The 15,754-nt window shown below is 40.4% G+C and overlaps 1 protein-coding gene across 2 annotated transcripts; it reads right to left on the reverse strand.

Moving 5' to 3' along the window:
* Window positions 1-461: 461 nt before the first annotated feature.
* Window positions 462-11,014, reverse strand: LOC115668637 (uncharacterized WD repeat-containing protein C17D11.16-like). Of its 2 annotated transcripts, none has more exons than XM_056308999.1 (17): window positions 10,766-11,014; window positions 7,379-7,499; window positions 6,583-6,782; window positions 4,418-4,497; window positions 4,242-4,340; window positions 4,024-4,135; window positions 3,743-3,801; window positions 3,585-3,659; window positions 3,286-3,356; window positions 3,081-3,177; window positions 2,502-2,576; window positions 1,946-2,044; window positions 1,660-1,803; window positions 1,529-1,558; window positions 1,378-1,440; window positions 1,196-1,273; window positions 462-1,011 (listed from the first exon to the last, which is right to left on the reverse strand). In XM_056308999.1, the coding sequence occupies exons 2-17, from the start codon at window positions 7,495-7,497 to the stop codon at window positions 955-957; spliced, it is 1,458 nt and encodes a 485-aa protein (XP_056164974.1). In that variant the 5' UTR covers window positions 7,498-7,499; window positions 10,766-11,014; the 3' UTR covers window positions 462-954. The 2 variants fall into 2 exon arrangements, with proteins under 2 accessions (XP_056164974.1, XP_030445917.1); XM_030590057.2 differs by having other exon boundaries at window positions 4,012-4,135; window positions 10,766-11,012.
* Between the last annotated feature and the right edge of the window lie 4,740 nt (window positions 11,015-15,754).

Here is a 15,754-nt window from a genome sequence, read left to right on the forward strand (position 1 = left end):
ATTTCAAAAAACAATTTGCATAAAAGAATTACATTATTGCTTATATTGTGGGGACTCGAGCATAGACCCGTTCAGTTCGATTAAGGGGCCGTTTCACCGAACAAATTAAGAGATTAAACCAAATCAAATAATGTGTAGGAGTCGATGAATCAAACCTTGGGTTTTATGAGACAAGACAGAGGTGTGGTTTGAGAACTGGGATCAGTCGGAGGGGGCCAACCCCCGCCCTCTTCCAACAATGGGCCAAATGTGGAGCCGAACTTGGAAATTAAGCTATCAACTGAACAGCCTGATGGTCTTGTTTCAAGACCACCGTACTTGGATTTTTGAGTCCTAAACAAGTACAACGCCAAATCACGAGCATTTGCATAACGAAAGAGAAACCCACCTCCTCCCCCCACCCCAAAAAATAAATAGCTTGGGGCTCGCCTACAATTTCCATATTAGTGCCTTGATTATGATTAATTACAGGAACATGTAGTAATATGACAGGAAGCAAGAATGGCTGTCCATCTTGACAAAGTCTATCTAACAAGATACTGGATACGCGGATTCTAGAGCCGATGCTCGTAACTACCGGTTGAACAAGATTCTGAGTCAAAAAGACACTATTGCATTAGCTTCATATATCATTTGTAACACTTTTCCCCGGGATCTTTTCCTTGTGATGCTCTCTTGTGTACTTGCGGAAACCCCACCCCAAAACCCCCACCCGCCCAAGAAAAAAAAAACACTTTCTTTTTTCCTTCTCAACACCCAAAAATAAGACAAAAACACTTAAAATGCTCAATAATATGCTGCTACAAGAACATGACTGGACTCGCAGAGCAAACCCTGACTTCAGGTGTTTCAATGCGCTCTAAGAACTGAGCAAGGCCGACATTGAGAAGATGTAAGACATCTTTACCATGTTCTCATTTGGCAGCATCAAGAACCAGGTTCTGCTGTTTTCGGCTAGCCGTGGTTTCCAAATCTTCGTGATACAGCTGCATCAGATAATGTATCCCACACCTACAGATTCCCAACCGCATAGAAATCATTAATAAACCATGAATGGAAAATCGCGAGGTAAAATGTTGAATGTGGAAATGGAACCTACAGATTCCCAACCGCATAGAAATCATTAATAACCATGAATGAAAAATTGCAAGGAGGAAAAATGTTGAATGTGGAAATGGAGAAGATTTCCACTTACTTCAAGTCTCCCCTTTGAACCTCCAATAGCAAGTAAAAAGGGACTATCCTCCGAGAAGGAAACAGAAAAGACAGCACCCTAGAACAATGACAAAGCTCAGTATTCTGATTGTCTACAACTGTTAATTGGCATGTGCATAATGCTTCAGAACATCAATATGGGAATAACATATGGTCTCTTACAGCTTTTGGGTTTCTCGAAGCAATACACGAAGGTTGGTTATTGGACAGATCCCAGAGTTTTACCTGCATTTGGTCAATGAACATACATATATAAGTACCATCCACCAGGAAAGATCAAGCCAACAATATTGCATGAGGAACCAAAAGATACCATCTTATCTGTTGACCCTGTCGCGAGAAGCTGAAGTACATGCAGAAGCAATAGTCATTATAATTAGTTTAAGAAATAAAGTTCAGAATGTGCATGGAAAAACATAGGAGAAGGAACGTCGTGGTTTGTACATTAGGTGCCAAACGATTGTATGAAATTGTGCTGGCAGCTTTCTCATGTGCATGAAGAGTAAAACTTGCTCGTGACTCGGAGGCAGAATTAGATGTAGCAGCACGTATATCGAATCCTCTAATGGTGCCATCTTCAAGGGACACCTGAAAAACCCAATTAGTTTATAATTAAATATTGCTTAAGCTTTCCAGCGAATCCATAATATACATGTCCAAGGAGCATCCTTTCAGATGCCTTTTTACTTGTAAAAAAAACAATGAAGACTTTCACTGGTTCATAACACACCACAAAGGAGTGTTCAGAATGCGGATCCCACGCCAAACTTTCAACATCTGCCGTTACAGACCATCTATATCCAGAATGTGAAGGTATTCTTCCATCCTTCTGCAATTTATAAATGATGGAAAACGTATCAAAATCTCGTAGACATACATTATGCAATGTTAATAAGCAGTATAGTAGAGTATGCAAAGATCCTGTCATGAGACACTGCCATAGCCGTACAATCTGTGGCATGAGCCAAACAGAGATAAAGCCCTTACACAAAAGTTTGATGTCAATGCTCAGCAATCGTTCTAAACTTTAAAACAGAAAAAGGATACAAAAAAAAAATGGAGTCCAGAGACATATTCCTAACCACAAATCGAGCAATAAAGGGAATAAGGTCCGTAAGACCCTAAATGATGTCACAGTCAAATTTGATTCGAGAATAAAAATTCAATAGTCTAAGTCATCAGTCAATGTTTGAGGTAGGCAAAAATACATGAAACTGAATAGTATTAATAACAGAAATGCCACAGTAGCGACTGATGGGGAGCCTCTGAATAATACAATTCGTTACCATGACTACTGAATGATCAAAAGATCCGCTAAGAAGAACTTGTGGAGCGTGATGATTCCATGCAACTGCTTGAACCTGTCCATGTTAGAGGAGAAAAGTCAAATCAAGACTGAATGCAAACAAGTTTACATACCTAAACAGCCAAAAAAAGAACACACAGAAGACAGACAGACAAAGGCTTCTCAAAATAATGCATTTGCTCAAATGTCTCTCAATTAGTGATTGAACTCACTCCAAGATTTTATGCACATCCTTGTGTGCGTTCAAGCTTTGTTTAATAGAGTAATCATCAACATCATACAACTTCTAAGATACAAGAAGGAACTTCCCATCTTCTGAATTTATAACTACATCTCAAATCCTCGACACTTCAATACCAGGTCGTAAGTAACATGCATATCCCCTGGTTCTTTCTATGAAATACCATCATGTAATTACCCTCATCTATACCATGCAAAAGGTCCTTTCCTGATGAACCAGAGATTTTACCATAACAGACTGGATCTTAGGATGAGCAGAAGCTGAAGGTTCATCATACAAAAGAATGAAAACCATACATTAGATGAGATGATTTCTTGCCTTGTCGGTGTGGTGTTCCATGGTAATATTGCATTTTCCAGCTGCAACATCCCAAATTTTGACTTGCCTGTCAGCACTTGCACTGGCAAGTATATTCCTGTTTGAACATTTGCATATCAGTCAAGGATATCATTAAGCATGGAGAATTGGAAGAAGAAACTACAAAATTACCAGGACCAAGAGAATAAGTAACAGTTTAAACAACCTGAACTCCTTGTTCCAAGCAAGGCCAAGCACTGAATCTGTGTGACTACCCTCCTTGTACTTAATCGATGCCTATAAATTGAAAGTGACAACATTCATAAAGGGAACCAGCAGCCTATGACAGGACTTGTCAAAAGCTTTTCTCAATAACACAGAGACATGCATGACACAATAACATAGAGATATGCATAAATTATGCTCTCTTATATATTTTCATTATAGTCAAGGAAAACTCATTAAGATAGAGTATGTGTACTGGCATTAAATGCTAGACATTCCAATAAGATAGTAGTAGCTGACCTTCTTTCCTTTCTTCTTTTTCTTCTTCAACTCTTCTCGACCGCCTAATACAAGACATGGTTCTACAGCATCAATCTACAAAAATATGGATGAAAACTCAAACAGACAGCTTAAGCAAATCAAATGCAAAAACAATTAGTGATCTATAGTTAACATACAATATCAAGATCCCAAATCTCAATGGCAGGCTCCATAGAGCCAACAGCAACAAAATTTCCTGCCATCGCATAGCGTAATGTGAACAAAAATGAGTTAATAATACATAAAACCAAAATATATTCCAATATTAAAACAATGAGGCAATCATCTTGATCAGAAAAACATACTGATGCAAGAACCTAGCTATATTTAGGAACCTAAGGTACATTTGAAACCCTTAATGCACTTCCTATTCAATTAATCTTTCTTAAAAGGGCCAAAATCAAACCTTTGTCTCCACCTTTAAGCGGACAGTCAAGCCACGCTGTGCAGAGGGGAAATTCTGAAATAACTACTTCATGGTGAACATACATATTTGATTCATCATTAGCTGATGGCTCCAATAAATAGACCTGCTTTACGCAATGAATTGACCAATTAGTAGCTGTTTTTATATGAATCCCAGTACAGCCAGGGAAAGTGCAGCGAAAAAATGCATTATCCCATGAATGTACATGCCTCAAGAAGATTGACTTCGTCATCTGTACGCGCACAAACAATGAGAGAGTCCATTGGTTTAATAGACAGGTCCTCAAGCTCTTCAGAGTCATCGTCATCCTGAGCAAAATGAAATCACATTAATAACTACTAAAGTAGCCACAATATCAAGGTTGAACCAGATAGAGCAAACTCACATCCTTATCCTTGAGGTAGGGATCCATGTCATTACTCGGGTAGTACAAGTCACCAAGTCCAGTGCTAAATAGCTCTACATCTGGCAGAAACCAGAACGAAATCCAGGTTCAACAAACCATTAATGTAGAACAGTTGGATAGAAAAGGTCCCTAACGATTCATTCATCAAACACCTTGTCATAATTTATTAGGACTATCAACCAATAAAATGTAATGAGAAGACTTTAGTGTGCACTCTTTTTTAATTTCAAACGAACTTAAAGAACTGGAAAGGTATAAATCCATGTTACAAGACTTTCAGAACAGGCGTGACCTGAGGCCTTTTAAGTCAGATTTCTACATTGTATGCATATTAAAATGCACACAACAGTCCTCCAATTAATTTGATTAATAAGTGGATCCAATTAATTCTCACTCAGGCTGTCCCTGCAGTTTTTCCAAAAGACAGGAGGACTTTTGGCGCTTGGTTGGTTCTCATAATTAGTTTGCTACTCACATGAGCCCATGTCCTGAAAACAAAGCAGGACGTGCATCTCTTATATTGTTCCATGTTTAACAAGATATGTATGATAATATAACTAATAGAGTATGGTTGGAAGCCAAGTCTTTACTCTCAGGAAAAATGATTCCCTTCCCCGTTATTCCGTCATCATGTTACAACCAGTCCAAAAGATATGGAAGCAAGCTTGGAACAGAAGCTCTCAGCATTTCCAATCATTAAAATCAATTAACGGAACAGCCTCTTAGATCCGGCTATGGGCAGAGCCTGACTTCTTCCTGGTGTCCTCCTCCCTTACCCTTCCATTAACGGGTCATCACCCAGTTTCATTCATAGTTTGCCTCCACGTTTAGCGTGATCAGCAGATCAAAGGCACATTCAAAACCTTTAAAATCTAAATTTCTATGTGATTGTACATCCCTTCTCAACTATCCTACCATGTACTAAATTTTATGTCCATGTAACTTTCGCTGCTTCACATCCCAAGAAACTCTGTAATAAGCCAAGCTAGCTAGCTACTACCGCATCTCATGCAATATAGGAGAACCAGTGGAAAGGCAATATTGAGCCAAGTTCTCACACAGTGTGCAGTCTTTCCATTCCTAAACATGGAATTACAGATTACATTTTGTGAAAGATTACATTTTTCAATAAAGTTATCTTGACATTTTAAAAAGGATGGGAGTATTAAGATGGATTGGCATAAAATTAGCATGTTTTCCTTCAGATATTCTTTAGGGTTAATACCACCAAAAACCCCAAACTATGCCCACTGTGACACAACTACCACATACTTTTTTTTTGTGTCACTAAAATCCCTGAACTAGTCCACTGTGACACAAATACCCCAAACTTTTTGTTGTGTCATAAAAAATCTTGAATTTATACCAATGTGATAAATATATCCCGGATGAAACTTTAATAGAGGGTATATATGTCACATATGTAAAGTTTGGGTTTTTCGTGACACAAAAATAAGTTGGGGATATTTGTGTCACATTGGCCAAGTTTTGGGTTTTTGTTGAAACAAAAAAAAAGTTAGGAGTATTTGTGTCACAGTGGGTATAGTCTGGTGTTCTATATGGTATTTGCGCTATTCTTTAACAGTTTCTTTTCTGTGGCAAGCAATTCAAAATAGGCTTGCCTAGAACAGTAAGATGCTAGAGCCCAGTCATTTCTTTCATCCTTCTTTAGTTTTCTGTGGTGGTGTTGTTGAAACAAGCGACATGTTATACTTGCCTATTAGCAAGCAGATTTAGCAGCATCCATTGGCTTTATTAAGCATGATAAGTGGGGTGTAAAATGTTGAAATTCAATTGGCTCAAAAGGTCTTTGACATAGACAGCTCTTCCTTCTTTGCTCTTAAAGTTGGCTTAGAAAGCACATCTAGACTATGTTCAGATTTCTCATACTACGAAGATTCATGATATGTCCATTACTTGTTCTGTTAAGTTTGGCTGGCTCCTGTTAGTGATTTTAAGAGGAAGACTGACATGCCATTATAATGAGTCCTTGTGTATTAGGTGGGGCATTCGCATACAATCCATTCTGATGCTACTTTTTGGGAATCCAAGTAGGAATTAGCCATCCAACTTCCCTTGGATGAACTAAGAAACTTACTTGTAATGAAAAAATAAGATTAGAGGACCCACAGAAAGGAACATACCTTCATCTTCTTCATCATAATTATCCATATCAAGCTCCCTCAAACCATCAGTTATATCCTCAAAACCAGATCCAACTTTTGTCACCTTGGAACTTCTCCCAAGTGCATCAGCGGCAGATAATGCAGTGGAAACTTCATCAGCCTTTTCTGAAGCAACCGCATCCATGTTTTCATCATCCTCCTCGCCGTCAATATCTCCACTGCACGAAAATCAAGCACAAGCTATAACAACAGAATATGTGTAATCATAGATTCTCTCTAGACAATTTCACTGAAGCAAACAAAACTATCTCTCTTGATAAGCTCCTCAAAATTCATTAGCAGCATTAAACCAGAAGGAAAGAAAATGCACAGACAATCTCCATCAACTCTATCATAGTAATTTTTCCCTCAATGCTCTTGGAAATGTATGCACTTCTTACATGCCCAAATAGACAAACCCTTATTCTATCTTAATTGACTAATATAATATACATAAACAGCTTTCTTAGGCACTACTTGCTAATTCCCAATACTCCAATTCCAATGCACTTTTCTTGGTCACTGATTTAACTTCATTTCGCCACAAACAACCAAGAATCGGTCCACCTTAAAGGACATTATAGACCTGAACAGATAGTTCAAGAACTTAACCAGACACACATGGACCAAACTTCACATTAGTCATTAGAACCATCACGCATTCGGCTCACTAAAATCATACAAAGAGTGACCATTTCTTTAATAATCATTTAGGTCGCTAGAAAGGGTATGAACACAAGGCCAAACACACTTAAAAAGAGAGACTTTTCTTTACCTTATTTCCACAACTCCACTCTTCAAAATCTCTTCAATTTCCTCCTTGGAAGGCTGTTCGGCCACATCGGGGACCGCCTTTGAAGCCCCTCTAGGGACCCAGGATATCGCTGCTATCATCCCTTCAAAAGACAAATTACCTGAATTCAATATACAGAGCACCTTGCAGAAGACGGGAACTCTACCAGCGAAGAGTCTAATGTGGAATTCAAAGGAGAAGAAGAAGAAGAAGAGCCAAAGAAGCGAGGTTTTAGCTCTTCTTTGCACCGGGTCGCGAGCTACTTTTCCCAGATCCGCTCCTCGGCGAAGATAGGTTTAGAGAATTACCCAAAGAGACGCGCCATAATGACCTATCAATTTAGGTGTGAGCTCTCCCAAGCCCATGCATCACGTGACATTGGACATTCAATTTTTAATGTTCTCTAACAACCTAATAATTCTAGGAGTCGTCACTAGCCTATTGGGGTCGGCTAGAAACCAATCGAACCGCGGGAGTGTTGTCTCAATTTCTACGCAACCAAATATTCTAGGGTCGAGAACTTGTTTACGCTAACATTTCTATTACGCCCTTTTGGTACCTAACTTGAGAGTGCGTTATCTAAGTGGCCACGCGATCTTGATTACAAGTTATGATCCTAAGGTATCAAAGCCGCTAAGTGATCATACAAATGTTTTTGTAGGGCTCATTTATATTAAAGTCTAAACTAACCCTAACCTATTTTAGGAAAGCGGTAAACAACCAATTTATTGAAAGACAGTGCGGTAAATAAAGACCCAAGTATTGAAAGCAGCTAAGTATCGGTACGGAAAGTAAACACCCAATACGAGTCGGGGCAAAGAATACAGATGGTCACATTACAAGTCTTGAGACATGATCCCTCGGAAGCTTGAAGCTAGAGACTTAGAAACTATCAAAGGTGATCCTAGTTCTAATCATTTTCATTAAAAGAGAGGCTACACTAAGCTACCCTAACATTTATTTTGAAAGTGAAGCTAAGTCTAAATTGATTTTATCAACTATAGCGTAAACTAATTAAAACCTAAGTTCCCCAATTAACTAGACTAATAAGAACTAAACTAAAATTATCATACAAGGATTAAGACCAGTATGGACATTGTTTTCGATTGGCCAATTCCTCCATGGACGCCACCATTGAACACCTCTCATGATGTCAATTCGCACACAAGTCACCCATTCATTCAAACAAAACAATCAAGCAAAATTCATCCAATCAAACACAAAGTGGCCCTAGGGTGGACCTCTGATCTCATGCAACTCAATTTTCCCAAGCCACCTCCTAAATTGACTAATGATTCGGAGAGTGGAATTACTGATTAATAGCCTACGCTTGCATGCATGACACGTAAAGCTATCGTCATTAATCCCCTAATATCTAGTCATCCTTCTAATCTACCCGCCAAAAAACAAGCATTAAAATTAGAGCTTGTGCATCTATACACTCACATACGTAATCAAATACGTGAACTAAACACATGAACAACATGCAAACAAGCAAGCCTCTAATTACACTAAAAAGACAAGACACGACACTTCCTAACTAAATTTCTAATTTTCTAATTAATTTTCTAAATTTTTTTAAATAATAATTTTCTATTCCGAAAATAAGGACCCAGGCAGGGCCCCTGGGATCCAGTCCGAATATGGGCTGCGATGGACTCTCGGGTCAGGCCGTGGACACAAAATTGGGCTCTATTACATCAAACCCCTTTTAGCAATAAGCCCAACTCATTAAAGAACAATATTCAGCCCAAACCTATCCATACTAAGCCAAGCCAAAACTTTCAAGATCAAACCAGCCTATATTTACTAAACTAAGGCTAAGCCCAACACCCTATAACCCTTCTAATAGAAGAAAGCCCAGAATTCCTAATGCTCTTTCTTCTCTCATTCTTTCCTCTACGCCCCTCTCCACCATTCCCCTCTCTCACGTTCAGGTCCACCTCTTCTACCCAAGCAAACCAATGGACGAGAAAACAACGCTTGACACTTCACAGTGAATCAAAATGTAACCTTCAATAAACTTCCATTGTCAGCTGCCATATCGGGGCACCATTGTCGTCCATCGACCATTCAAGATTCGCAAAATACAGTCACGACGTGACTGGAGCAAACGTGGCATCTAAAGAAACTCCATAGACAAATCGGTATGGCCCCATTGAGGAATCAACAGAAGGCCTTTGCTTCACCAACACACCTCATCGTTTACCACAAGCATACATACGGTAAACAACAAAAAAAACAGAGAAGAGGGTGGGCAGAAATATTCAGGGTAGCCACGAATCGTACTAAAACTTCAACACACCAGTTCACCAAACGAGCATTAGTATATGGAACAGAACAGGACAAGCTGGGATTTGGACAAAAATGGAGATTAGTGCCATGTGACTCCTACTGATACGCGAGCCAAAATAAGAGGAAGGTGCTTGCGAAATATGTTTAAACATTTCAGCAAACAGGTGGTCGGCATGCATTGAGAAGAAGGTATTGACCACTTTTAGAACCCGAACTCAGGTCTGGACTCAAAAGAAATCTTCACAATACGACCGAAATCAACCACAACAGCTAGCTCAAACTCAGTATGCATATGGACTTAAAAGAACGAGTCTCAGCTTCGCTTGGGCCAAAACAGGTCGGCTCATGGGAATGAACGTTCAATGGAGGAAACATAGCATGTAGCTAACAGAATACAAAGATGTGGTAACGTCATAACTCATGAAAAACAAGCCTAACAACTAATGACCGGATGAGCCGCGCCCATACATGCCTTTGGATTCGAACAGCAACAAAAGTCATCTTTCTTACACTTCTCAGAAACATTTCATCGAGCAAGTCTCGCACATTTGACTAAAAGTGATATGGCACTCCGATGAACCGACACTCTGGTGTCGAGTTCATCCTACATCAGTCAGAGAGGCCCTCATAGTTGATTAAAACACTTCTAACAGATCCAAGATATGCTTTCACAAAACCAAACAAATTCTCGTTCTCGTTTTCAGAAGAACATTAACTGAGGCATTACATCAAACATGTGGTGAGCACGGATAAAGGAGGAGGTAGTGATCCTTCTAGAACTCTAAACCACTCCTAAACCCAAAGAATCATCAGAGAATGCTCGACATCAAAGTAATCAACCCAATACGACACAAAACACTCAAAAACCCGTGAAACCGAGCTTGGCTCAGGCAGAGCAGGGTGAACCAAAAAGGCGCGTGGGATGAGCATGTAATCTCGGGGACCCGGCACGGCGGCGGCGAATAGGGGCGAACTCGACAAATCGATGGCACGCCACCGAGCCGGAATCCTCACTAAATCGACCCCAAATCGGAAAAATAGAAAAACGACGGAAAACTTGAAACCGAGACCTACCGGAGCTTGGCGCGGGAAAAGGGGCGACGTCGGTGGGTTGTCGGCTGCGGAGCAGGCCCGGCGGTCACCGGAGGAACTCCGTTCTTTCCGTTCCCGGTCGTCCCCCCGCTCTCTCTCGGCAAAATTGGGTGTCAGCAGACCGCAAACGCCGCCACCGCCACGAGGGTTTAGTTCATGCGGCGGGCGAAGGTTGTAATAAACCGACCGGACGTCGAACCGGTCTCTATGCTTGTTGTTGTCGGCTCAACCGGACAGGCGCAAACCGGTTCGGCGGTGACTCGCCGAAGAGAACGAGCAAGGAGTTGAGAGAAGAGACGCAATGGGCAGAGGTGGAAATAGGGTTTTCAGTTTAATAACGTTGAAAATAAAATAAAATAAAAACTCAGCACTTGTATAGGTTTTTTTTTTTTTTTTTGTAACCGAGGATCCGCCACCATTCTCCGGGGACGAGCCCGCACAGGTAATCGGGGCGCCTATACCTCGGGGGAGACTAGCCCAACAACCCACCGCCAAGGCCCCCCACTTAAATTACGGAACCGAGCGGAGATTCGAACCCAGAACCTCTCTGAGGGAAGGAAAGCGCCCACCAACTCAGCACTTGTATAGTTAAGCATGATTAAGTTCAATAATCCTAATTAGCATTTGAGGTTCAATTAAGTTAAACCAAAAAGTCCGCCCTGGACAGCGGGCATCAGCGGCATGTAAGCGTGCACCACAAAATCGGACGAGAGAGTATCCCATCGAACGCTCCGTGATCATGGAAAGTGTCGATAAAGACTTCCTTTCTCTCGTTAGCGTGATTGGTAGTGCTATTGAGAATTATAAGACAATGAATGGCAATTTCAAGAGTCGGGAACTATCTGTTGAATTATCATATTATTTCAATTTCTTACAATTTATCCTTTCTAATTATTTGGCATTTATTTCGTAATTAAACAAACTTGAGTTATTTGCGGCCACATAGTCGGCGGCGGCGGCGGCGGTGATGGCAGTGGAAGAGCTAAAAGTTAAACCTACAAGTGCAAAAGAGGACAGTTTCAAAATGTTGGATGGAACCTTCTATATAGAAAAGACTTGCTATTACATCTCTGGTTAATTATCCACAGATTGGCAACGTTTCTTCAAGATGCAATGTCTCGGACAATCGGTGATGTCTTCGGTGATGGTCCCTTGGTAGCTATCGTCGTTGTCGCCACCAGATCGTTGACGTGGGGAGCCATCCGCTTGTCGAGCCATTTTCTGGAGGTTGTTGCTAACTGTCGGGTCAGCCAGAGGTGGCCACGAGCCGGTTTTGGCCCGGAACCGGAACCGGAACCGGCCCGGTCAAACCCGGGCCCGCGGTTCGGAACCGGAACCGGCCCGTGGCATACGGTCCCGGTTCCGGTTCCAGAAAAATTTGAAACGGCCCGGAACCGCCGGTTCTGCGAAAAAAAAATTTAAAAAAAAAAAAAAACGCAGGCTACGGCCACGGCTGCGGTGCGGCCATCTTTGCGGCTGCGGCGCCTGCTCGGAGAGAACGGGCCAACGGCCCAACCAAAAAAAAAAAAAAAAATTTATCCGCAGCACCTTGCGGCCCGTTGGGGCAACGGCTACGCCCCAACGGGCGTTTTTATAATAAAAAAAAAACACATAACCGTTGCAATTTTGCAACGGTTATGTTTTATTTTTTTTAATTCTAAATTTTCTTCTATTTTTTTTCTATAAATTCTCTCAAATTCTCACAATACACACACAATTCTCTCAAATTCTCTCCAATTCTCTTCTCTCAAGTCTCAAATTTTCTCAATACTCGAAATTCTCTCAAATTCTCTGAAATTCTCTCAATTTTCTCAATCCACGCAATTCTTTCTTAATTCTCCCAATTAATCCGCTCAATTCTCTCAATCCATTCGAAAAATGGCAAGTGGAAGTCAAGTGCCAACTGGCAAAGGTAAGAATATCGCGACGGAATCCCATCATTCTTTTGATCCTCGTGAATATACAGATTTTCAAGATGATGAAATCAACATTTTTCACGATGTGGAGTGCGTCCCGACGCAAGAAAGTTTTCATCCTCCTGCTGAAATATCTACAACAAAGGAAGCGGAACGGGAATTTACATCCGACATTTGGAATCACTTCACGAAAATGGAAAGGTTTGATATCGGTCAAAAAAGGTATGATATAATTTGTAAATATTGTCGAAAAATATATAAATATACAGGTGGACAAGGATATGGAACATTTAAACGACATCTTATGAGCAAACATCCAACCGAAACGGGAATCGATATCGGGCAACAACAAATTTCCGGGTACGTCAATCCTAACACTTCCCCTTTATTTCGTTTTAATGAAAAAACTTATAAGGAAGAATTAGGCAAATTTATTTCCGTTGAGCATTTAGCATTTAATTTTGGAGAAAGATTTGGTTTTAATGAATTTGTACAAAAAGCATGTGCTCCACAAGCAAAACGTGTTTCTAGAAATACAACTAAACGAGTAATTAAAGATCTTTACAAAAATGGAAAAAATGATTTACAAAACTTTTTTATGCAATTTAATGGATGCGTGCATATAGGTAGTGATATTTGGAGTGATCATTGGCAAAATCATTCTTACATGGGCATAACATGTCATTGGATAGATGACGAGTGGACTATTCAAAAAAGAGTTATTGCATTTAAAGTTTTCGATGATCATCATACGGCAAATAATATTTATAGACTAATTAGGCAAGTTTTAGAAGAATATTATTTGCTTAACAAAATTTTTTCAATTGGTTTTGATAATGCCGCAGCAAATGCCGCTTCAATTGCCGAGTTAGAAAATATTTGTAAACCCGCTTTTGGCGGAAAATTTTTTCACATTAGATGTGCTTGTTATGTTTTAAATTTATGTGTACAAGATGGTTTGAAAACTCTTGATATTTTTCTTCAACCAATAAAAACGGCGATTCAATTTTTATGGAAACATCCCAAAAAAATGAAAGAATGGGGTAGATTTTGTAGAGATAATGGCAAAAAGCCAAAAAGATTTCCAAGAGATGTTCCAACTCGTTGGAATTCTACTTTCCACTTGCTTAGTGAATCTTTAGCATATAAAGATTTATTATGTGCATTCATTTCTAATAATATACCTGAGATTAATTTATACCCACAAGAGTGGCATATTTGCCAAAAAATTTTAGATCTTTTAAAGGTTTTTAATGATGCAACTTATACTTTGTCTGGTGTTTATTATCCTACTACACATTTATTTTTAGTAGAGTGTACTAATATTGTCGGAACTTTTGATGAATATGAAAATGATGTTGAATTACAACATACTATAGTTGCAATGAAAATGAAATGGCTTCATTATTATAGTGAAATTCCCATGATTTATTTAGTTGCTTGTGTTTTTTATCCGCGTTGCAAATTGGATGGCTTAAATGATTTTTTGCGTGCGTATTATCAATGTTTACATTATGATGTGACAAATGTTACAACCATAGTACGTGAGGTTAAAAACGTAGTAATAGAATTATATAATGAATTTTATACTAAATATAATTTAGGTGATATTAGATCTTCTCAATCTACGGAGATACAAAATGACAGTACAGGTAAAATTAGTAGAGGGTACTAACTTTTATTACATAGACAAAAAAAACAAAATGGAGTAATAGGAAATATTTCTGAATTAGAGAGTTATCTAACCATTTTATTTGAGTTTACTGAAGCCGAATGTGGTACAGATTTTTTTATTTTGGATTGGTGGAAGAGGCACGCAAGCCAATACCCAATCCTTTCTCTTATTGCAAAACAGATTTTTTCAACCCCTTGTTCCACAGTTGCGGTCGAACAAGCATTCAGTGCCGGAGGTAATATTTTGAACGAACATCATTCAAGATTAGATCCAGAATCAGTGGAGATGCAAGCTTGTGTTGCTGATTGGACGAAGGCTCAATACCGGCAACAAGAGATAGATCGGAATAATGAATCCGAATTCTTTAACGACGGAGATACTACCGCTACCACTATCGGTACTGGAACGGGTAGTGACGATTGAGGGTAAAAGAACTATTGGAGTTGGCAAATATTTCGGGAACTCTTGTTTCTCATACCGGGTACGCCCACGTGAGCTTAGGGAAACCGAAATATAATACGACGATATGTGACCTCTGGTCCCCTGCGCACGGAATGCTTAGGTTTTGGGATAATTTTAGGGTATATATATTGTACTCCTTTTTTTTTAAGATCGTTGTAACGAATTGTAATGTGCTTAATGATAATTTATTAAGTTGAAGCCCTCTCTTTCTCTCTTGTCTTTTTGTCCCCAAATTTGAGTACAATTTACATTGTAATCACAATTTATATTGAATAATGTTCTATCACAAGAATAGTATTTTTTTTAATTTTTTTTATTTTCATTTCTGTTTTTCCTTTTCTATTTTTCTTCTTTTTCTTTTCCTTTTCCTTTTCTGTTTTTCCTTTTTCTCTTTTGTCTTTTTTCCTTGTTTCTGTTTTTTAAAATTATAATTTATATTTTATTTTTTTTTCTTCCTCCGCGGCCGCCGGCCGGCCATGGCCAGGGCCGGCGCGATGGTCGCCGACGTCGGGCGAGGGGCCCTCGCCGGCGTCGGGCGAGGGCGGCCCTCGCTGGGCCAGGCGAGGCCGGCCTCGCTGACGCCCGGCGAGGCGGCGGGCTCGGCCTCGCACACCGCAGGCGAGGCTCGACCTCGCCGGCGTCGGCGAGGCCGGCCCTCGCCTAGGCTGGGCAAGGCCGGCCTCGCCCAACGCCGGCAAGGCTCGGCCTCGCACACCCGCAGCGAGGCTCGACCTCGCCGGCGTCGGGCAAGGCCGACCTCGCCCGGCCCGGGCGAGGGCCGGCCTCGCCTGACGCCGGCGAGGGCCGCCTCGCCTAGAGGCCGGCGATCTCCGCGCCGGCCCCGGCTATGGTCGGCCGCAGAGGAAGAAAAAAAAAAGAAAAGGAAAAGGAAAAGAAAAAAAACAGAAAAAAATAGGA

Source organism: Syzygium oleosum, unplaced genomic scaffold (assembly GCF_021117445.2).
Source record: "Syzygium oleosum isolate NSW1041296 unplaced genomic scaffold, Sole_v2.1 Sole_v2.02, whole genome shotgun sequence".
Lineage (NCBI taxonomy): Eukaryota > Viridiplantae > Streptophyta > Magnoliopsida > Myrtales > Myrtaceae > Syzygium > Syzygium oleosum.